We start from the raw sequence: 24,176 nt of genomic DNA, 5'->3' as shown, positions 1-24,176 counted from the left end.
ACAACAGGAGTCTGATTTTTATAGCCCAAAGCAACACAGTCAATAAACTCTTTTTTTTTTAATGTTTTATTTTTTATAAACATATATTTTTATCCCCAGGGGTACAGGTCTGTGAATCGCCAGGTTTACACACTTCACAGCACTCACCAAAGCACACACCCTCCCCAATGTCCATAATCCCACCCCCTTCTCCCAAACCCCCTCCCCCCTCTCAGTTTGTTTTGTGAGATTAAGAGTCACTTATGGTTTGTCAGTCAATAAACTCTTTTTAATGGACATTTAAGAATGTCCTTGCCTGCTTACAAATAATTTAATCATTTTTCATAATGATTCAAACAAAGGAAAAGGAAATCCAAATTTTTTTTACTTGTGATTCAAACAGAAGGAAAAATAAAAGATTTTAGCTTTATAAATTTTGTATGGATGGATTTTATGTTTAAAAAAGTAAAGAACCCAAAGTTGAAGTCTTAGCTTTTAAAACTCTGTAAAGAAAACCTACACCATTCCTGTGTTTCTCCTTTCCTCTTGTACAACAACCACTCACACGACACTTCTAACTCCAGATACATGGGTACTTTCCCCACACCATGCAATTCTGTAACACGTGCTGTATATCCTATAATTTAACTTAATTCTGACACTGTCTACATGGAGACTGAGTCAGATCCCAGTGGGTAAGGGCTCAGTCCCACAAGACTGCCCCTCTCACACTTCAGCTGCCAGTTCAAAGTCCAGGCTGTTCTCTGTGCTTCTGACTAATCAGCTACAAATCAAAGGTTCCCACGACCTCCTCCTAGGTTTGATTAATTTGCTAGAGCAGCTCAAAGAACTCAGAGAAACAGTTTACTTACTGTTTACTGGTTTTTTGAGAAAAGGATACGATAAAAGATACGGATGAACCTCTAGGGGGAAGAGATGTCTAAGGCAAGGTGTGTGGGAAGGGACGTGGAACTTCTCTGCCCTCCCCAGCTAGGCCAATCTCCCCAGCCACTGTACATGCTCACTAACCCAGAAGCCGCCCCGAGCCCCATACCTGTAGGATTTTTAAAGAGGCTTTATCATGTAGGCACGATGGATCATTAACTCAATTTCTAACCTCTTTCCCCTTCCTGGAAGACAGGTTTGGGGCTGAAAGTTCCAAGATCCTGGCTTGGTTTTGCTGTTGACCAGCCTCCTCTCAGGAACCCACCAAGAGTCACCACAGAGAACAAAAGATTTTGTTATCACCCAGGAAATTCAAAGGGATTTAAAAGTCCTGTGTCAGGAACCAAGGTCAAAGGCCAAATACTAAACCAAAAGATGCCTTTGTTGCTCTTATCATTTAGGAAATTACAAGGCCTGTGCCAGGAACAGAGGGGATGTGGGGCAGAGACCAACATGTACACGTATTTCTATCTCACAGTCTCTCTCTCTTCTCCAACTCTATATGGTATGGTCTCAGCTTAGGGGAATCCCGTTACTCCACACTTTGGGGACCCTGAGGTCAGTCATTTCTTTCTACGCCTTTCATTCATCCTGCGGAGGCCAAATGAAGATCCTTTGTACTAACGCGAAGGCAGGAGCTGAGGCTGACTTGTGCATGATTGCATCCCTAGGATCAAACTCAGCACGGGGTCTGGCACATCATTGGAGCCCAAGCAGCATGTGTTGGGCATCACACCTTGTTCAGTACTTTGTCTGCCAACTGGCTTTTCTCAGTGCCAACCTCCCTCTGGACCTCTGACCTGGAGAACTCACATGTAGCTGCTCACAAAGTTGGCACCCTGCAACTTCAGGACCTCCACAGAATTCCTTCAGCTGCCCTTCACCTTAGCTGACATGTGAGTTGTGAAGGACACGGCTTCACAGAAACTCCTTGAGGGAAAGAGGCTGCTCTTTCCTATCTCCAGATGCTGAGGGGCCAGAGGAGTAGATCAATGTTCTCCTGTCCTAATACAGGTATCCCCTTCTTTCCAAAAGCTCACATGATGCCACTTCACTTTTATAAAAGACTTACATTCATATGGGAATGGCTTTCTTCACAAAAGAAAAAAAAATGTCCTCTAGATTTCTTTCAGTCAGCAAAAATAGGTACTAGTGTAAAAGTGTTTGGAAAGTGGTGGTCTCTTTTCATTTTATGCCATTTTGGCATATGGAAAGGTTTCATAGGCACGTTCTACTTTCAGAACAGGGAAACCTGTTCTACTGTTGCCTTTTTACCCAAATTCCTGATCTGATCTGGTTGAACCACCCTTGTCTTTTCTTTTTACTGTCCTCTAATGGCTCCAGATAATGCCCTAGAACTTGGCTCATGTTTTTTTATTCCTCTCCAATTCTTGCCCTTATTCGGAGTGAATTCGAAGTCTGTATGTCCATCTATCAATGTCCATCTGTCTCAGCAACTTGAACTTTACATCCACAAACCTAACCTCAACTCTACTTTAGTAAATTTCCCCCATGGCCATCCTCTGTATCTCAAAAATAATTCTTTCCTTGACCTCTGGATCCAGAATCTGGCCAAGGACAGTAACTAAGAATGATAGGAGGAGCCACTTAAGAGTCTGACCACTTAATTTCCTCTCCTTCTACCTCTGTCATTCCTCACACCTGTTCATCACCCATTCACCCATATCCTGACTGGCTTGTCCCTTTGATGTGCTCTTCAGGAGTTCTAACCCCAAACACCCCACAGAATTAACTGTCCTTCTGGGCCATCTTGTACATCTGATTTTATTATCATATTTTATCACATTGACTTTTTGCTCTTTCATTTCAAACGTAACATTTTTACCAGCTTGTTAGGAACAAAGATCATCTCTAAAGTCTGTTTTTGGTGTTATTACCCACAACTCAGTACATTGTTTGGTCCATAGAATCAACATTCAACATTGTCTTGTTATATTTAAAATTTAAATTAATGCTTCAACTTTAAGCTCAAATACAGCTCTGGAGTCCAGAGAGTATCTACCATTGTGCTAAATGCTTTATTGTCATCGTAGGAAAACTCGGACTTACAGCCCTTTGCAATATTTCTAGTGGTTGAGGGAGTAATGCTTTATTTTAAAGTCCTTCGTTTGTAGCACCTTATATGCCTTTTTTCACTACTTTATTCTGTCAAATGGCTATTGGTTAATTTGTTGGTAGATGTTGCTGTTGTTATTGTTGTTTCCGGCCATAATAAAGACAAAGCTTTGGTACACCCCAGGAAAAGACTGGATAGTAATCATCTGCCACAGGTCAAGCTGTGGTCAAGCCTTTATCTCCCATCCCCTAATCTCTCACTCTTGTGCAATCCTCCCTCTAGTCTCCTCTTTCTTCTCTTGTTTTTATTACTAGGACAAGAGATTTCAGCTGTGTTATTAGTAGGTAAATCATTCCTTCAACAAATATTTATTTGTGTGCCTGGCATAATTGTTACCATTTGCATGTCGGGCATAATTTCTTCAGCCACCTACTTCATTAAGGGTGATATAAAACCATGGCTATAAACATATTTATAAAATACCATGAAAACTCATTGGATAACACATGTTTGGAGAGCGCCATGATATAAAAATCACAAATTAATGGGGAAAGAATTATTAGATTCATAAGTATGTTCGAGTTTGGTTGAAATTATTTAAAAAAAAATCATGTCTTTAAAAAACAGGTGATATACCAAGTCAGAATTATAAGGCTTATAAGATCTTAGAGGTTGTATTATTCCAGTGATATGATTATATATCTAGATTGTATGTTTTTGAAGTATAAATGGCTGGATAAATATCAAATCTGAAAATGTCTTAATGAGTAATAACATTATTCATGAAGTTACTAAGGACATTTCTTACATTTCTCTGTGCCTATGTAACTCTGCCCTTAATCTGCACAATGCCTGGAAAAGAACACAGATTTGCCCAATTACCAAGTACCCAATCTTACCCTTAGCTGATCAGGAAAGTACCCTAAGTCCTGAGGATGCTATAAAATTACCTAGCTGATCCATTCAGGTCACTGTCCCATTTAAGTCCATATCTCCTCTTACAGATGAGCATTGAGAAGTCCCCTCAGTGTGCAATTTCCCTCTGTCTTTCTTTTTTCTAAGCCTCTCCACTGAGGTCCTGGATTAATCCTGCTATTTCTCTTCAGATCACTAATTCCTCTTATTCTGGACCCTCATCTTCTTTAAATGCACCCAAACAAGCCCACCACTAGTCCAGATGGTGTTTTTGTGAGGGATCAAGAAAGACATCCTTTCCTGGAATAACTAGATATCCACCTGCAAAAGAATGAACTTGGACCCCTACTTCATACCATGTACAAATATTAACTCGAAATGGGTCAGAGGCCTAAATTTAAAAACTACAATTATAAAATTTTCAGAAGAAAACTTAGAAGCAATAAGTCTTTGTGACTTTAGGACATTATTTGTGAGATATGACACCAAAACCATAAGCAACAACAATGAAAGAGATAAAAAGAGATTTTCTGAATTAAAAACATTAATGCTTTCCAAAGGATGTGATCAAGATAGTGAAAGAATAACCCACAGAGTGGGGGAAAATTTATATGATAAAGGACTTTTATCCAAAACATATAAAGAACTTTTACAGATAAACAGTAAGATGACAATTCAATTTTGGATTGAGCAAAATATCTGAAAAGACAAGTCTCCAGAGAAGATAGACAAATGACCAATAAGTACATGAAAAGATGTTCAACATCATCAGTCATTAGAGAAATATTTGTAAATCGAACCACAAGAGACACCACTTCAGACCTACTGGGATGGCTAAAATTTTAAAAGGATAGTAACAAGTGTTTAATAAGGATGTGGGAAAATTGGAAACCTCATCTGTTGCTGTTGGGATTGTAAAATAGTTCAGCCATGATTTTACAGTTTGGCAATTCCTTGAAAGGTTAAGCATAGAATTACCATATGATTCAGCAATTCCACTACTAGTTCTACACCCAAGGAAAGTAGACACATTTGTTGCATGGCATCATTATTCATAATCATCAAAAAGTATGCCCATCAATTTATCAGTAGGCAGAATAATGTAATATATCCTTATAATTAAATATCATTCAGCAAAGAAAAGGAATGAAATGCTGACTTTTACTACAAAATTGATGAATCTTGAAAACATTATTCTAAGGGATAAAAGCCAGATATAAAAGGCCACATACTTTATGATTCCATTTGTATGAAATATCTAGAATGGGTAAATCCACAGAGACTGAAAGTTGATTAGTAATTCTCAGGGGTGAATGTGGGGATAGGTGGAAGGGGAATACCTCTTAATGGGTAAGGATTTGAGTCAGAGGGATTATGAAGATGTTCTGAAGCCAGATAGTGCTGATGGTTGCACAACTCTGTGAAAATACTAAAAAAAATTCACTGAACTCTATACTTTAAAATGGTGAATATCCTCTTATGTGCATTGTATCTTAATAGAGCTGTTAAAGAAAAAAGGGGCACCTGGGTGCCTCAGTTGGTTAAGTGTCTGACTCTTGATATCAACCCAGGTCTTGATCTCAAGGTTGTAAGTTCGAGCCCCACACTGGGCTCCACAAGAAATTCTTGTTGGGCTCTGACAGATGATCCACATTCGCTCTGGAATTTTTTATCCAAAAAGCAGGATTCCAAACAGAAGGGGTGAATGAGGGTTGGAATGTATGTTTCATAGATTTGTTGAGGGTGCCTCGGTGGTTCAGTTGATTAAGCCTCTGCCTTCAGCTCAGGTCATGATCCTGGAGTCCTGGGATCGAGTCCCACATGGGGCTCCCTGTTCAGCAGGGAGTCTGCTTCTCTCACTGACCTCACTCCTTTCATGTTCTCTCTCTCTCTCTCCCATTCTCTCTCCCTCCCTCTCAAATAAATAAAATCTTTAAAAACAAAAAGACAAGAAAACAGATTTGTTGAAAGAATTAAAATTTAAAATTTGGCTCCCCCGGTTATAAGGACAATGTAGAAACTATCTAGTCATACCTGGGCATAGACAAGGTTAGTTTAAACTCTGATCAATATGAATTATTGAAAAAGGAGTGGGATTGCACTTAGGTTTTGTTTCTTAAATTCCTGAAGTGAGCTGTATTGCTTTAGTAAGGAATTCTTTTTTTTCTTGAAGAAAGTTTTAGAAAATATACGGTTCTGTTTTCTGCCTTCATTAAAAAGGAAGACCATTTGTTCCATGTCCAAGGCATTTGCCAACATTTGCCAAGAGAGTGACTTAAGTTCAGACTTTTCAAGGGAATTAATACTCTTTCTGAAAGTTAAATACACAAACCTAAACATTCCAAATGACTTCTTAAAAAAAGTAAGACACATAAAAGAAATAGTTTTAAACTAAAGACTAAGTTTAGAAGGACTTAAAAGAGCTATTATTAAACACACTTGGTGTAATTTGTAGGTAACTCAGTCAAAAGGGAAAAAAACACCATACACGTATCTTCTGAGGCACGTGGATTTCTATGTGATGCCAGTAGTTAACGTGGATGGTTATGACTTCACATGGAAAAAGGTAAGTGAAGACAAAGAAAACAAATTATGCCCTATTTGGAGATAGGGGACATGCAGGCTAAATTCTTCACAGAATCTTGGATCTTGGCACAATGTTTTTTTTAAAAATATACATATTTATATGTATATATATATATATATATAAATTTTCATTATGGAAAAGTTCAAACATATGAATGGTAATTATTTCACAGTAATGTTCTTTTTACCCATCACACAATTTCATCAATAATCAATTCTTGACCAGGGGCGCCTGGGTGGTATAGTTGGTTAAGGGGCTGTCTCTTGGTTTTGTTTCAGATCCTGACCTCAGGGTCAGGAGATCGAGCCAAGCTTCAGACTCTGCACTCAGCATGGAGTCTGCTTAAGACTCTCCCTCTGCTCCTCCCCCTGTGTATGCTCTCTCTCTCTCATATAAATGAATGAATGAATGAATGAATCTTTTAAAAAGTGAAATAATCAACTTATGGCCAAAGTTTTCTCTCATATATCTCCAAACCAATTCTATCTTATTATATTTGAAGCTAACCTCAGACACCATATCATCTCATCAATGAATTTTGAGGATGCATCTCTGAAATAGAGCTTTAAAAAAATGATACAATTGTACCTAAAAATTAATAATACATAATATTATAATGTCCAATTGATATTTAAATTTGTAATTGCTTCATAATTTTAAAAAATTGTTTTCTTTGATTCAGAATCTAATTAAAGGCAATATATTATGATTGATTTCAATGTCTTTTAATTCTATTTTAATCCATAGATCCTCCTGCCATCTCTCTTTCTCTCTCTCAATTTTTTCTTTGCAATTTATTCATTGAAGAAAAGGTTTCCCATTGTCTGGATTTGCTAATTGCATTGCCATGTTGCAATTTCACATTCCTCTGTCTTCTGCATTTTCTAAGACTTTAAATTTGGATTGTAGAGGATAAACCAGATTCAGGACTACTTCAGTGTGATTCCATGTTCTGTATAATGTCTGGTTGTATCTCCTTTTGTGATGTTAGCTGCCATCAACACACAATGCCTAGATCCATCCATTCTTATTAGGAATCCTTTGAATAGCATTTGATTAATAAAATCATAAATTGCAAGTTTTAGAAAAACATGCTGACTGCAGTTGTATTCTTGTAGAATTTCACTAACTGCTATGTGAATTTGAGCCTTAGGATACTTTAATTTAGTGATGAGCATCTAAGTGTAAGTTTCCCAGTCAATCTCATCTATATTGGAAACCACTATCGATAGTATTTCTAGCCCATCAACATCATGATTCAGGAAAATTATTCAAGCAATGTAAGTACAATTCTTTTTAATATAATGAGAAGCAGCACATAAAACATAATTCAGCTTATATAAGCTCAGAAAAACCTCCTTGAGCAGTACATGTAAGCACCAGGAAGAATAATCAGAGTGATTGGAAACATACAGGACTGAACAGAAATTTTTTTATGGGAGAGGTGATTTTTACAGAAGAAATGAGAATGGTGAAGTGGAGTGGCTGAAAAAGTCATCCTAAGTGAAAGGCATACTGTGAATATAAGTTTGTAGGGAGGAGTGGGAAAATCCTGAACTAAATAAATGAGAAATCCCTAGCATAGCACCTAACACAAATTTGTGTCCTGTAGATGATCATATGGAGGCATCTGTGTGGTTCAGTCGGTTAAGTGGCTGACTTGATTTCAGCTCAGGTCATGATCTCAGGGTCATGAGGTCAAGCCCCACTTCTGGCTCCCTGCTCAATGGCGAATCTGCTTGAGATTCTCCCTCTTCCACTCCCTCTCAAATAAATAGTCACATTCACAGATTGCTATTACAATAGATTTATTCTTTCACTGAATCACGGTAGAATTCAGCCACCCTGTAGATGTTGCCACTCCCCCATTGTCCTTTGTAACTTAACACTGCCAATTAGTCCCTGTGGTTTGAGAACTGAATTTCTCCAGGACACTTCTTACCCCCAAATCACAGGCCAGAGGTTGGAAGCAGACTGGGAAGCTTTTCCAGAAGGGCTGGTGAGAACAGAGGGAAAGATACCATATCATCCCAATCCCAGGATTTAAACGAAATCTGTGGAGCTGTTCACTCCACAGAGTTAGTCAACTTTCCCAGTTTGCCCCAAGAATCCAATGGGCGAATTTGCTTTATGTTTACAAATGAGGATTGAATCATTGTGATCAAATGAACCATCAGGCTACAGGTGTATTCAGCTCCACCTCCTGAAACTTTTAAAGGAGTGAGCTGAATTCAATCTAAAGAGAGCATTGAAACTCATGACTCATGGTTTTAATTTTAGTTGAGACACAAAGTTATTTTACTTTTCTCAGAAGGAATTAAAATTAGAGCAAACAAGACTAAACAGCCTAGCAAAACCAAATGAAATTTCTGTTGGTATAGGTCAAAACTGATCAAATATTACCATTTCATCTGGTTCAGACTGAAATGGTTTTGAATGAATGTAATTGAGACCTGGGTGGAAACAAGGGCTGTGAGAAAGGAATTCTGTGAAGATCGTGACAGGCAGAGTGATGGTTTTGCAGGAGAGATGCACAACCCTGACTACTTAGGTTTTAGAAGTCATATCTCTGCTTGATCTATGAACATGGCCATCCTGGTTATCAGTATCTTGTTTATTTAGAATCGAATGTGGAGAAAGAACCGGTCCTTTCATGAAAATAATCATTGCATTGGAACAGACCTGAACAGGAACTTTGCTTCCAGACACTGGTGTGGTAGGTTACTTGCTTCATTTCAAATAACACTTGTCATTAGGGTATCAAAGTAGGATCGAGGGTGGATACCTTTCCTTTTTAATTGTATAGGAAAATGTTCAACAGCATTCAAAAATATTTTCCTTGGTTTTCTCTATTTACTTAACATTATTTTTTTTTCTTTTATGAGTGTCATAAATGTATGTCTAGCACAGTGGGAGTTTATCATTCATTGATTTGAATGAGTTAAAGTACTCAGTGAACATTGATTAAGGCATTCAAGAATATCGTCTGCTGTCAGGGTGGTAGGTGAAGGTTTGCAGTCCCCCCATTGTATTTCATAGTTACTACATTTAAGAAACAACTACAAAACAGAACTAAACCTAATTATGATCTTGAATCATCTTTATTTTTATAGGTGGGTACATGTAGCTCTGTGGGGACTCTAAGATATTGAAAGTGACTGAAGCCTCAAAAACCTGCTTCTAACCACTCCTTTGCCCTATACAATGCTATGTATATAATTGTATGTATTCCCTTTTTTTAAAAAAAAAAAAAAGAAGGGAAGTTTTGTGATTTTGAACATTTCTTATTATCTCAGAGTCCACATAAAAACATCACAACAGCGTACTTACCTTATTTCCTTAATTCCTTCCTCCTCTAGGTTAGAAACTCCATGAGGGACGGGAACATTATCCATAACCTAGTACAATGCCTGACACATGCAGGGTTCCCAGAAATTAATTAAATGCATATAGGAATGAATAGGTTCTAAGAGACCTGCAGATGTAATAAGCAAGCATAGGATAGAGCAGTTAATCCTGCCTCGGGCTCACTCCTTTTGTGATTAAGGGATTCACTTAGTGGTTTCTCCGTGAGAGCCATTCTTAAGATTGTCCAATAAAATTGCCCACTGAGACCCAAACACAACACAGCAGTGATAGCTGGGCAGGGAGTCAGAGAAGCAGCAGCAAATATAAAATATGTCTAAACACAGTTGATGCTTACTAAGTGCTGTGCCATTTACATATCTCCCCCTAGGTTTCATTATCTACGTATCCTGGATGGAGAATCCCTTAATTGTTAATCTCTTAATCTGTGCTTAAGAGCACAGACCTAGGAAGTAACAGAGCTGGGATGTCAAACCACGCAATTCTTCTATGAGAATCTCCCCTTTATTATAAGTTCCCATCTGGAATTTATTTTATCTTCATGCTCTTTGGTGCTCTGTTTTATTTAATATTTTTAATAGTGAAGTCGTATTACCCAATTTGAATAGCCAAGATGTCAAACATATTCTGTTATTGCCATCAAGACATAAGGTAGGCCATCTGAAGCACAGCACTATCTTACTATCTATCACAAGAGTTAAAAACAGGAACAGAAGCAGCAAGCATATAGACAAAGGAGAATGACAAAAAGTAATTGTAAAGACTCTTTTTTTTGCCCAATGCCCCAGTATCTCTTTAGTATTATGTAAGCAAGCCCGTGTGAAAGAATTAAATCTTTTATCCTCCTTGTCCCTGGAACTAGAACATGCCTTTATGATACTTATTTTTTAAGAATCTATGGGACACCTGGGTGGCTCAGTTGGTTAAGCAGCTGCCTTCGGCTCAGGTCATGATCCCAGCGTCCTGGGATCGAGTCCCACATCGGGCTCCTTGCTCAGCAGGGAGTCTGCTTCTCCCTCTGCCTCTGCCTGCCATTCTGTCTGCCTGTGTTCACGCTCTCTCTCTCTGACAAATAAAAAAAAAAAAAAAATCTTTAAAAGAATCTAAAAGAACACCTTACTTATTAACAGGAATTGACATATCAAACCTATTTGTTTCATGTTCATTTTCCCTTTCTTCTGTATTAAAATTATGTGTGTGCATATGCATGTGTGTGTGTGGTGAAAATGGGAATGGGTCTGAGGTTGTCTTAGACTGCTCAGGCTGCCATAACAAAATACCGTAGGCTGAGTGGCTTCAACAACAGAAGTTTATTTCTTGCAATTCTGAAGGTGGGAAGTTCAAGATAAAAGTGTCAGCAGGGTGGGTTTGTCCTAAAGCCTCTCTCCTCGGCTTGCCAATGGCCACCTTCTCATGGTGTCCTCACATGGCCTTCTCTCTGTGTACCCATCCCTGGTGTCTCTCTCTTAAAAGGACACAAGCCATATTAGATCAGGGTCCCACCCTTATGACTTCCTTAAACCTTAATGACCTCCTTAAAGGCCCGATCTCCAAACATAGTACATTGTGAGTTACGGCTTCAATATATGAATTTTGTTGGGGGGAGGAAATCAGTATATAACAGGGAGGATTTTGTGATGTTGTGGTCTCAAACTTTCTGAGAGAGATTTGCTTATTTTCTAAACTGTTAAATTAAACTTCAAAGTTTTAATAACCAGTGTACAGTGGAAAATCCTTTATTTCTTTTCTTACAAGACCATAGTGTCTTTTCATCATTTTTTACGATGCTAAAATATATATAACATAAAATTTGTCATTTTAACCATTTTTAAGTGTGCAATTGAGTACATTGAGGCATTAAGTATATTCACAGTCTGGGAAACCACCACTAATATCAATTTCCCAAACTTCCCATCATCCCAAACAGAAACTCTGTGACCGTTAAGCAATGTTTCCTCATTCCTCCTATCTGTGCAGCCCCTGGTAGTTTCCACTCTACTTTCTTTCTTTATGAATTTCCCTATATGAGGCCTATAGACCAGAGAATGCCTGAGCTTGAAGGAACCTGGTAGACTAAGTGTCTCTTAGTATTAAAAAAGCACCTTCAGTTGAGAAAGTTGAAGTAGCTTCCCAGATGAATATGCCTATTTCACGGCAAAGAAGATCTCAGATTTGAGTTTCCTGAATCTCTGGTACTTCCTACCAAAGTACTTGAAATCTCTAGAATGTCAGAATCTGAGACTGCCCTCACTGTGTGTCTATTATGGTAGTCACTAGTGGCCACTGAGCACTTGAAATGTGGCTTGTCTGAATTGGGATGTGCAGGGGGTATAAAATACATACCAGATTTCAAAGATTTGGCATGAGAAAAGTAACATAGAAAAGATCATGAGGGGCACCTGGATGGCTCAGTGGGTTAAGCCTCTACCTTCGGCTCAGGTCATGATCTCAGGTCCCTGGGATCAAGCCTTGCATCTGGCTCTCCGCTCAGTGGGGAGCCTCCTCCCAACCCCGTCTGCCTCTCTGTCTACTTGTGATCTCTGTCAAATAAACAAAATATTTATAAAAAAGTAGATCATGAATAATTTTTATATTGATTATATCTGAAATGGTAGTGCTTTGTACATATTTGTTAAATAAAGTATATTATTAAAATAGATTCATCTATTTCTTTAAAAACAATGATTGATTGAAACTTAAACTTGTGACTTGCTTTATGTTTCTATGGAAGAGCTCTGGTCTGAGGATTCATGTTAGGGCACCACTGCCTCCTCCATCTCTTTCATGTCCTCCCCATCCCGACTCCTAACATAATCTCTGTTCTTTAGAACTATATATCGGGGGGTGGGGAGGGCAGGAGTAATCAAAGGGAACAGAACTATCAAAATGATTCATCTGATCACATTATTGATTGAAAATTAATTCAAATGAAATATTAAGGTCCTGGGTGTTTAGCACGACATTCTCTTGCAGGGAAAAGAATATTTCAGAAACTTTAAGGTTGTTTCTATAGCAAACAAAATGAAGAAAGCAGAACAAATTTAAGTAAGGTGGGCAGCTCCTTGAAGGTTCATAAAGCAGCGCATGGTACCTTAGGACAAGGATGCTGCCAGGCCTCAGAAACAACCTGGAACTAGGTGGGCTTCAGCATTGCAGTGTGCTCCATGAATCCACTGTGAAGCACACTGGATGTTTTTTTATTCCAATCCAGATGTTGATGTTGATGATGATGGTGATGATGGTGATGATGGTGGTGACAAAGAGGAGAAATAGTAGTCACTGAACACTTAGTATAGACAAGGTGCCATGTAAGGTATTTCATATGCATTAGCTCATCGAATCCTCATTAAATCCTCATTAAATATATAATTTTCCCATTTAGCAGATGAAAAAATTAAGGTATAGATAGCTTTACAACAGTTTAACTTAAGGCCATATAGTTATTAAATGGCAGTGCCAAAATTAAATCAAGTTATTGGATGACTAATGAAATGCCTATGCTGTTTAGCTTCTTATAGTAAAGGGCCATTAACGCTCAAAATGTTCACTTTGCATCTCCTGGAATAGCAGTAGTTCTTTCATAGGGTTGCATGAGGATTAAATGAGATATTGCATGGAAATCTCAGAGTTTGTGTCAGCTGGTGATGTTATTGGTGTTGTCTTCTTTGTTCTAGAGAGCAGCTAGCCTGGCACCAGAATCTTCATCTCAATTTCAAGTTATCAGTGGAGGGATTCAGATTGACAAAACACAAGTTGAGTGCCGAGTTCAGGATTAATCAATGGTGTAGGAGGGAATAATGTTTGGGGCCAGAGATGGCTCCCTGGAACCCCAACCCTGTGCATTAAGGAAGAAAGGTGAAGTGCTAGGACTCAGGCTATCATCTGAAGTGGTGTATATTAGAATGTCTCAAAAGGATGAATAAATATTACACTGGCCCCCAATGTCACCATCTTATTTTATTTACCAGACTTCTTTATTTAGCAAGTTTATTTTTCAAGTTTAGCACTGAAGGCAGACTTCCATATATTGAATTCCCAAATGAGACTTTTCTTTTATGGGCTATATTGATTAGAAACTTTTAAACTACAAGAACCAGAAAAACCAAACTCACAAAGGATTAAAGAAAATAAGGTTTCTTAAAAAATGGTGGTTGTTTTTTTTTTTTCCTCTCACATAGCCACATGCCTGGAGGCAGGGCTGACTGGCATCTCTGAGATTTCCTTAGCCACTTTCACAAAGAGTGCAAGATGGCTGCCGCAGGCAGCAACTGTTGGGATGTTTGCTGTGAGGGCCTATAAATACTTACTTCAAAAGAAATATAAATATGTTCTTTACAGAGTTCAATCCATTTCTCTAAAATCTGTTCTTCTGAAAATGTTGCCCCATAGATGTTTGGAGAAGGCACTCTCAGGGAAATCACAAATTACAATAACATAAGCATCCCCTCTAATCGCACTCTATCAATTTCACTTCAGGGGAAGGTGCATCAAGTTCCTCATGCTCAGAAACCTACTGTGGCCTTTACCCTGAATCAGAACCGGAAGTGAAGGCAATGGCTAATTTCTTGAGAAAAAACATCAACCACATTAAGGCTTATATCAGTATGCATTCATACTCCCAGCACATAGTGTTTCCATATTCTTATAATCGAAGCAAAAGCAAAGACCATGAGGAACTGGTAAGTGCTGCCTAATTATTTTTTCATTGGCATTTCAGAAATAAGATAATACCTAATTCAAGAATCAAAACCTGCGGGGAAAAATTTCTCCTTTGGAGGACAGTTGGGAAGGTGCTTTACATTTTGGTCTCACTCTGCTGAGAGTCACCCTGGGTCAGGGTTCACTGAGGGAATGTAAAGAGCAGGTCCTACCCTGTGGATGTGAACTTTAGTCCAGCAGATGGGTCCCTAAGCAAATGTGAAACACATTGCTTGAAGGTCGGGTTGAACCATTCCACATGGAGCTGATCTACATATAAAACCATCAAGTCAAGGAGAAGAGTCTCTGAAATTGTGGGTCTACTTTATGGTAACTAGCTTTCTACAACAGCCTGACATAGATTAAGTCCTGGTATAGCACTCATCAATCTAATATCAATATCAGGAATTGTGTACACACTGAGCTCCCTAACCTCCAGGGGTTTGGTCCTATTAAAAGCACTTCCAATGTCAACAGGAAGTTCAAAGAGGACACAGATAATCTGCTAACTCCTCACTACTTTTTGATACTACATGTTCTATGTTTGGGTTGATGACAAAAAAAAATGCAAGGTTTCTTGATGAATTGTAGCTAGGGTTGGCCAAATTCTTACCCCAGATATTTTACAGACAATGGGAGGGTTAAGGTGACAGTCTGACTCTTGCCCAGTCTGATCTTTATGTAGTGGTTTGTTTCTTACTGATTCCTTTTGTTCTGGATCACTTTTTTCCCTTTCTTTCTCCTTTTATTTTAATATTTATTTATTTATTTATTTATTTATTTATTTATGTACTTTTTACTCCACAAATTATAAATTTTATAACTGGAAGTTTGCACCTCTTAATTCCCTTCACATATTTCATATCCATCCTTCCAATGCGTTCCCCTCCCCAACCCCCCACAACCACCAGTTTCTTCTCTGTATTTATTATTTTCTGTATTTTTGTTATTCATTTGCTTTGTCTTTAGATTCCACATGTAAGTGAAATAATACAGTATTTTTCTTTCTCTAGCTTATTTCACTTAGCATAATACCCTCTAGGTCCATCCATGTTGTTGAGAATTGCAAGATCTCCTGCTATTTTATGGCTGAATAATATTTCATTGCATATATATATACACCCCACATCTTCTTTATCCCTTTATCTATCAACAGATACTTAAGTTGTCTCCATAACTTGACTATTGTAAATAATACTGCAATAAGCAGAAGGGTCATATCTATTTTCAAATGAGTGTTTGCATTTGCTTTGGGTAAATACCCAGTGGTGGAATTACTGAATCACATGATATTTTTATTTCTAATTTTTTTGAAGAACCCCTATACTGCTTTCTGTAGTGGTCACACGAATTTATATTCCTACCAAACAGTGCACAAGAGTTTCATTTCAAGCACACCCATACCAACACTTGTTATTTCTTGTATTTTTTATAATAACCATTCTGGCAACTGTAAGACAATATCTCATTGTGGTTTTGATTTGCATTTCCCTGGTGTTTGGTGATGTTGATCACCTTTTCATGTATCTGTTCCCTGCCCATATGCCTTCTTTGGAAAAAAGTCTATTCAGGTTCTCTGCCTATTTTTTAGCTAGGTTATTTGTGGATTTGGGTTTTGTTTTTTGTTTTTATTGTTTGGTGTTGATGTGTATGTCCTGGTTCTCTTACAAGAATAAAGTATAGCCATATTATGGGATAACAGTTGCTGATGACAAATATAAGGTTATTTGCATTTTCTGAAAATAGCTCATTTAGAACATAGACATACTTGGTATTTGCAATTCTTTCTTCTTCTCAAAGTGAAACTTTTAAGGAAAGCTCCCTTATTGGTGTTATCCTTGAAGAAAAGAGAGGCTATTTATCCTGATTTGGAAATAGCATTAGTCTGATTCTCCTTATTTTGGTATTACTCTTATGACAACAGTTGTTGAGAGTTATTTCGTGTAAAATATTGTGTTTGGTGGACATTAAAAGAAGCACTAGATGTGATCCTGCCCTTCAAGAGAACATGAAATGGTTAGGGAGCTCAGCCCTTAGCAAATGTCATGAATAGTTATACTCTAAATGCAGTAACTACTAAATAAGTGGCATAGATGGTAGATCTCAATTCTGACTAGGATAGCAGGGGGTGGCCTTATTAACTGATTCAAAAGGAGATGGTAGAAAAGCCAGGGCATAAAGTCCTTGTACTGGAGGAATTTATCATATATTAAGGGGTGACATACTATAAAGAAAATGATAATAATAATAAACGGCTATTGACATCAAAGAACAGATCAATTTTTAGCCAGAAATGGAACAATAGGAATTCTAGAAGCAGAAAGGGAAGGGAGGACATTGAAAGCTCAGGAAATGTGTTCCCCACAGGAACACATGTTCAGGTGTGTGTGGTGGTGGGGGGGGGAGGTGTTCAAGTATATGGGAGTGTGAAAGTGGAGGGTGACACCATCAGAAAGTAGATCTTGTCAGCTTGTTTGAATGTCAGAATGAATTTGTATTTTTTTCTGTAGACAATGGGGTTTCATTAAAATTTTTTGAACAAAGGAGCGCTACAATGTAATATGCACTGATATTCCTTTGGGTTATTTGAGAGAGGGTCAGTGAGTGCTAGCATCAGCCTCATAAAAGATCTGGATAAGCTAGAACCAAATGTAGTAGAATAAGGGATTTATTTATTAACCCACCCCATAGTGGGCACATGATTCTTTTTACCTGATGAGTCTTTGGGAGTTTATTAGACATTTTACACAAGAAGACAATAGTGTCTGAGAAGGAAATGATCTATGCATTAGGTATATGTAGTATTTTGAGAAGTTACATTTAAAGTCTGGTGATAATTTGGGGGTTTTTAGGTGGCTCAGTTGGTGTCCAACTCTTGATTTTGGCTTAGGTCATGATCTCAGGTTGTCATACTGAGCCTACTGTCAAGCTCTACACTTAGCGTTGAGTCTGCTCCAGGATTCTCCTTCTCCCTCTGGTCCTCCTCCCCACCGCGTAAATTATTTAATTTAATTTAATTCTCTAAAAACATATATAAAGTTTGGTGATAATTTTGTGTAGGAATAGGGTGACCTCAGGCTGTTTGTCTTTGAAATACAGCTGTACTTCATTTCATATGATAAGTGGATTCCTGAAAACCAAAAAGCATGTGAGAATTATTTTTCCTTCAGGTTAAATTAAATTTTCAATGTGTTGGAAGGGTCTATGTTTAAAGCCACCCAATTGTGATTTCCATAAAGCAAAAAATATTTTTTTAAAGTTTATTTATTCCTATTGTATAGATTTTTCATATGTACAGTCTTCTTTTAGTTCTATTGAGCTATAATTGATGTGTAGCATTGTATAAGTTTAAGGTGTACAATGTGATGACTTGATACACTTACACATTGTGAAATGATTACCACAATAAAGTTAGTTAACACAGCCATCACCTTACATAATTATAACTTTTTCTTTTGTGGTGAGAACATTTAAAATCTACTCTCTCAGCAACTTTCACATATATAAAATAGTGTTGTTAACTCAGTCACTATGCTGTGTGTTAGATCCCCAAAATTCATTCATATTATAAGTGGAAATTTATATCCCATAACCAACATCTCCACATTTCATTGACACCCCAAGCTCCTGGCAACCACTATTCTATTTTCTATTTCTTCCTATATACAGTTTGATTCAATTAATATATGATTGTTTTATTAAGAAACTCCTATATGTCCTGCTTCAAAGCTGCACATTAACTGAAATTCCATATTCTATTGATTTCAGTCCCTAGTGGCCAGTGAAGCAGCCCGTGCTATTGAGAAGATTGATAAAAATATCAGATATACTCATGGCAGCGGTTCAGAAACTTTCTGTAAGTATTTCTTTTTAAGGTCTTGGAGAATTGTAAGGTACTAAAGAAATCTATGTGTTTGGACTTTCTGTGTCAATTTATTTTTTCTAAATGGAATCTTTAAACAAGGTCACATGTAAAATAGTTGGATTATAACAATTAGGAATGGAAGCATAGTAGCTATGAGAACACTGAACAGGGCTATATTAATAGATGAGTACCCTCAAAAGAAGCCAAAATGATATTTAAGAATTCATGTTCATTGCTGCAGAGTAGAGATTATAGAATTGGCATCACACTGGGTGAGTGAAACAGGAAAGGCCATAAAGGGCCAAAAGAATGTGTGAGATGTCCAGGGCTCCTATGCAAAGTTGTGCAGGTTGAACACTATACAAACCTAGGGAACCCTTTTTACATTAGATGCTTTCTAATAACAGGCTGTGCCCACTAAACCACACTATATAGTTAAATGCCTTTTTTTGTATCACATCAATGACAGCTTGTATGTGGTAAACTCTTAAGAAATATTTCTAAATTTAATTTCTGTTGACATATATTTATCAAGGGATTCTTTTCACCCACAGTGGGATGACAGACAATGATTTTTTCCTTTTGAAGCTAGAAGAGGAGATGGCAAAATAGGAACAGAAAATAAACATGTAACCAGGTGTCATCAAACTATGACCCATAGGCCAAATTCTGCCCACCACTTATTTTGCCTAGCCTGTGAGATAAGAATGGTTTTTCTGTTTTTAAAAGATTTTATTTATTTATTTGAGAGAGAGAGAGTGAGTGAGCAAGAGAGCATGCAAATGTGTGTGGGGGGAGAGAGAATCCCAAGCAGACTCCATGCCTAGTGCAGAGCCTGATGAGGGGCTGGATCTCACAATTTTGAGATCATGACCTAAGCATAAATCAAAAGTCTGATGCTTAACTGACTGAGACACCCAGATACCTCAGTTTTTCCATTTTTTAAAAGGTTGAAAAAAAGATTTTTTCTAAAGATTTTTATTTATTCATTTGATAGGCAGAGAGAGATCATAAGTAGGCAGAGAGGCAGGCAGAGAGAGAGGGGGAAGCAGACTCCCCGCTGAGCAGAGAGGCCGACGGGGGGCTCGATCCCAGGACCCTGAGATCATGACCCGAGCCAAAGGCAGAGGCCTAAACCACTGAGCCACCCAGGCGCCCCTGAAAAAAAGATTTTGTGACATGTTAAAGTTATATGAAATTCTAATTTCAGTATCCAAAAATAAAGACTTATTTGAACACAGCCACACCCATTTACTTAACATATTGTCTATAAAAGCTTTCACAACCGTAGAGTCAAGTAATTGTGAAATACTTTGTGGTCCACAAAGCCTAAAGTACTTATTGTGTGGTCCTTTGGAGAAAAAGTTTGCCAATCTCTGATGCAAACAATGAAGTAGTCAAATATAGTATAATCCCATTGAGAAGTGAAGAAAATAAAATAGGCTTAAGGGTTTGAGAATGACTACAGGAGAGAGAGGCTCCTTAGCTAAAGTGGCCTAGAAGGATCTCTCTCTATAGGTAACACTTCTGGGAGACCTTCTTGATAAGTATCTGCCTGTTTAAACAGTGTTGTAGGGGGGAAACCAGGGAGAGAAGATGGGTTGTGAGAAGGTCTTGAGACAATATTCAAAACCCTGTAGTTTTCTTTAACGGGTGTGATCTACGGGAATATAAAAACACATTCATCTTAATAATCATATTCATATTGTTTTCAATAAGTTGCTTGAGCACTAGATGCCATATTTGTAGGAAGTCCAGAATCTTCCTCTTCTTCCCTTCTCAACAACCCCAAAATGTCTCTGAACAAAGCGGGTCCAGATTGATCTGCATGGCATCTCAGTCTCTTGGTGTCATTGACCCACTGCTGCCTCTGCTGACCCAGGTCCTTGCTCTGTCAGTGAGGGATCACACAGCTTCCTTTCACAATTCAGAGCTTTCTCGATTCTTATCCTCTTCTCCGCCATTGCTCCCCAAAGCATAACCGCGGTGTCTCAGAGTCTGGTGTGAAGAAATCTGCCCATCTCTACTCATTCATTCATTCCATTCATTCAGTTGGCATACATCTATGAGAATGTGTTCATGAGTATGAGAAAATGGCTGGAAGAAGGAATGCCAAATATTGATAGTGGTGGTCAGAAATATTTGCTGAATAACATATTGAGCCCTTGGCTGGTGGATATTTTCAGTATTATAAACAATGCTTTGGTAAACACCTTTGTAGTTAATTCAAGTATAAGCATTAGAAGGAGGCAAAAGTGATCACTTTGCATATGAAATATATAACCTGGAAAAAGTAGAAATCAACCAAAAATATTATTAACAATCAAAAGTTGAGTAAGGTGGCTATGAAGTAAATATACAGAAATCTAAAGCTCTGTTATATACTAAAAATAATCAGGTAGATAATAAAATGGAGAAAAGATCCTACTGCTCCTCTACATGTACATATGTTCAGAGTGCACACACATATATATATAGATACATATATGTGGATTCCTTGTTAAATGTATGTATGTGTGTACACATACAAATCCATATATTTATATGAAAACCCTAGAAAATTTTACTGGTTTACATAAAGGAGGATAAATAAAAGGGGAAACCTACTACAATTTTGAGTAAGAAAGCAAAATAAAAATGTGTCAGTAGTGCTAAATTAATCTGTATGTTTAATGCAATCCCAATGAACAGTTAAGTGACTTTGAATTTTTTTTTGAAAGAATGAATTTGGTAGAAAAGCTTGTAAAATTTTTCTGAAAAATGAGACTAAGAGAGAATTTGCCCCAACCAGATATTAAGGCACATTTTAAACTTACAGTAAGTAAGACTGTGGACCTGAGCTGGGAAAAGACATACCAATAGGAGGGAATAGTGAGAACAGAAAGACATTTAAATATATAAGGGCACATATTATCCCATAAAAGAGACAATTCTAAGAATGTTATTCAATTAATAGGGTTGGAAAACCTGACAACTTAGAAGAAATTAATTAATTTACTAACATATATTTCTCTAAAATAAATCAAAGATAGATAAAATATTTTAATATAAACACTCTGCCATAAAGCAAGCTAAAAGCTAAATAACCAAATAAGAAAACAAATTCACCTATTACACAAGACTAATAACACTAATGTTGCTATTATAAAGAATCTGTAAAATCAAACGAGTAAAACAATGAGCAAAGACAACTGACAAAAATTATAATGCTGGACAATAAATATACCAAATAAAATGTTTAACTCAGTGGTAATCAAATAACAAGATTATTCAATAATATTTTCACCCATAAAATTGCCCAAAATACACAATTCCCTATGCATGGTATGAGAGGGTGAGATGGACATATTCATATACTGCTAGTACAGAGATGTAAGTTGGTTCAATTCTTTTGAAGGTTATTTGGGAACATGTAGCATAATTGTAAAAAGTACATACTCTTAGACAAGTGAATCTACTTCTAGGTAAGAACATTCTAAAGAAATGAAGAAGCAATTAGTGAAAACAAGAAAGTTCATTTTAAAGTTGTTTATATCAATTAGAAATAGGAAAAAAATTATCTAAAGGTCTCCAAGTTATTGGAGATCATCCCCAAGTTATTGGAGATAATTATTGAACTTAATTATACTTAATTATATCCAGCTTTACTATGTGTTATGAGATCATGAAAAATGATAATGTAGATTTTAAGTCATTGATACATAAAGCTGGTCAGATAGATTATGTTTAGAAGTATTATAAAACTGCATGTATAGGATGATCTTATTTAATACATTTGGAAAAAATTAAATATGCTAAAACATGCACTGAGGAGAAAGAAACACTAAAATAAAATGGTGATTATTACTCCTTGGCAGAAATATGGGTAATTTTTATTTTCTTCCTTAACCTGTTTTTCTTCCATCTCTACTTTCTACCAGAAACTTAGATTACTTAATAATCAAAAAAAATAAAGCTATTCTTATTTTTAGGGGAAAAAATCCATTTTGTTCATTAACTTGAGACATCTGGATTTCAAAAAGTAATTTCTTTTTTCTTCTTGTAGACCTAGCCCCTGGAGGTTCAGATGACTGGATCTATGACTTAGGCATAAAATATTCGTTTACAATTGAACTTCGAGATAAAGGCGAATATGGATTCTTGTTGCCACAACGTTACATCAGACCCACTTGCACAGAAGCTCTTGCCGCTGTCTCTAAAATAGTTGAGCATGTCATCAAGAATGTTTAGTTCCCTTCATTTTCTCTCTCTTCTCTCCTATTTTAATTTACTGATTCCAACAAGACCAAATCATTGTACCCATTCTTCTAAGATTTTATCAGTAGTTTTGAGAAAAGATTTTCCCATTCCTTGCTTTTGTCAAAGAACGAAATAAATGCTACCATAAATTAAGGCAGAAAAGGGCTCACATTTCTTTTTCCTTTTTAAAAAATTTGTACGGATTTTGATTCAGGATGTTTGACCACCCACCTCAAGCAATTTTAATAACCAGTTTCTTGCAGATCATCGGACCACAAAAGGAAAGGGGGTTAGAAGTACATTAAAGATTTCTGCTCCAAATTTTCGGTGAATTGCTTGCGCCTTTAAAAACACAACCGTGTGTCCTTTGCTCCACAGTAATAAGCGTTGGCCCAGAAAGTAGAGGAGTGTCAAAAACGAGACAAACACCACCTGCCGGTGCGCAGGAAACCTTTTTGAGCAAATGAATGAACGACTGTAGTTATTTTCAACAACAAATGTGGCATTTACAACAGCTGTTTATTGTAAGAAACTATGTAATAAAAGCAGTAAACTCTCCCTCTTAAATTCACTTTTTATGGGAAACTTTGGCTCTCCCTGACTCAGGGATTCCACTCCAAGGGTCCCTTCACAAAGCACCGATTAGATGGTTTTCACCACACTCCGACGAGCCGACGTTACGCCCAGGGGCGTGTCTCCGAAGGGGCGGTGCCTGCGCGCTGACGACTAATCCGGCGGCCGGAAGCTGCCTCTGTCCACTGGGGATCAGGGCAAACACTCGACTTCCGGCGGCATTTTGAGTCGGTCCTCCTAGCGGCCTGGTAGTGTTTTCGTTGCTTTTTCTTGCTCGCCAGTCTCTCTTCGTTCTTTTTCGTTCTACATCTCAGTCTCACTTGACCCTACCGAAGCGGCGGGTGGGCTCTGCTTCTCAGCCGCCCCAGGGGCCCCTCGCTAGGGAAGAGCCGGTTCCCGGGAGCCGCGCGCGCACCTGCTTCTCGTCGTCGTCTTCCCGGGGCTAGGCGCGGGGACAGAGAGTCGCCTCTCCCGCTCCTCGGAGCGGTGGCGGCGGTAGCGCCTCCGGACTGTGCTTGCGACAGGAGCTCGGGAAGGAGGTAAGCTTGAATTCTGTGAATTGGTGTGGGTATCCGGGAAAAAGCGTTGGACGGACCCGGAATGGGGAGGCCCTGGGTTGGACTCCATCCCTCTTGGGTCACGCCAGGATTTTGAGCTCTTTTTGAGCATCCCACCCTTAACTGTGCAATAGCTCCCTGGGCTCAGGCTTCGTTTCTCGCTCGTGTTCTGATTCCGGCGAGTTTGTTTAAGAGGACGGGAATTCAGACAAAAGACTGTTCTGGGTCCCTACCAAAAAAGCTTGGGAACCCTTGCGCAGTATTTGCATTTATATGCACGGGACCGGGGGAGGAATATGGTCTTAGATTTAGAGGCTCCCTCTTTACGCATTCCAGACTTTTAGGAAGAATTATCTTGCTGTTGGTTCTATTTGG

The 24,176-nt window shown here is 37.9% G+C and overlaps 2 protein-coding genes across 9 annotated transcripts in view; both read left to right on the top strand.

Moving 5' to 3' along the window:
- Window positions 1–22,827, top strand: part of CPB2 (carboxypeptidase B2) — a 60,549-nt gene extending 37,722 nt beyond the window's left edge. For both annotated transcript variants that reach the window (XM_013059796.2, XM_004759214.3), the window contains 5 exons: window positions 6,372–6,482; window positions 9,126–9,219; window positions 14,346–14,548; window positions 18,336–18,423; window positions 22,478–22,827. In XM_013059796.2, coding sequence (XP_012915250.1) covers window positions 6,372–6,482; window positions 9,126–9,219; window positions 14,346–14,548; window positions 18,336–18,423; window positions 22,478–22,662 — 681 coding nt within the window. In that variant the 3' untranslated portion in view covers window positions 22,663–22,827. The remainder of the gene's footprint in view (window positions 1–6,371; window positions 6,483–9,125; window positions 9,220–14,345; window positions 14,549–18,335; window positions 18,424–22,477) is intronic.
- A 606-nt stretch (window positions 22,828–23,433) lies between these two features.
- The window catches only part of ZC3H13 (zinc finger CCCH-type containing 13), a 100,704-nt gene continuing 99,961 nt past the window's right edge, over window positions 23,434–24,176 (top strand). For all 7 annotated transcript variants that reach the window (XM_045076657.1, XM_004759215.3, XM_013059808.2 and 4 more), the window contains exon 1: window positions 23,434–23,783. The gene's annotated coding sequence lies outside the window, so the exon portion shown is untranslated. The remainder of the gene's footprint in view (window positions 23,784–24,176) is intronic.

Source organism: Mustela putorius, unplaced genomic scaffold (genome assembly GCF_011764305.1).
Source record: "Mustela putorius furo isolate JIRA1106 unplaced genomic scaffold, ASM1176430v1.1 tig00000179_pilon_pilon_pilon, whole genome shotgun sequence".
NCBI lineage: Eukaryota > Metazoa > Chordata > Mammalia > Carnivora > Mustelidae > Mustela > Mustela putorius.
This window is presented reverse-complemented; position numbering and strand designations above follow the sequence as displayed.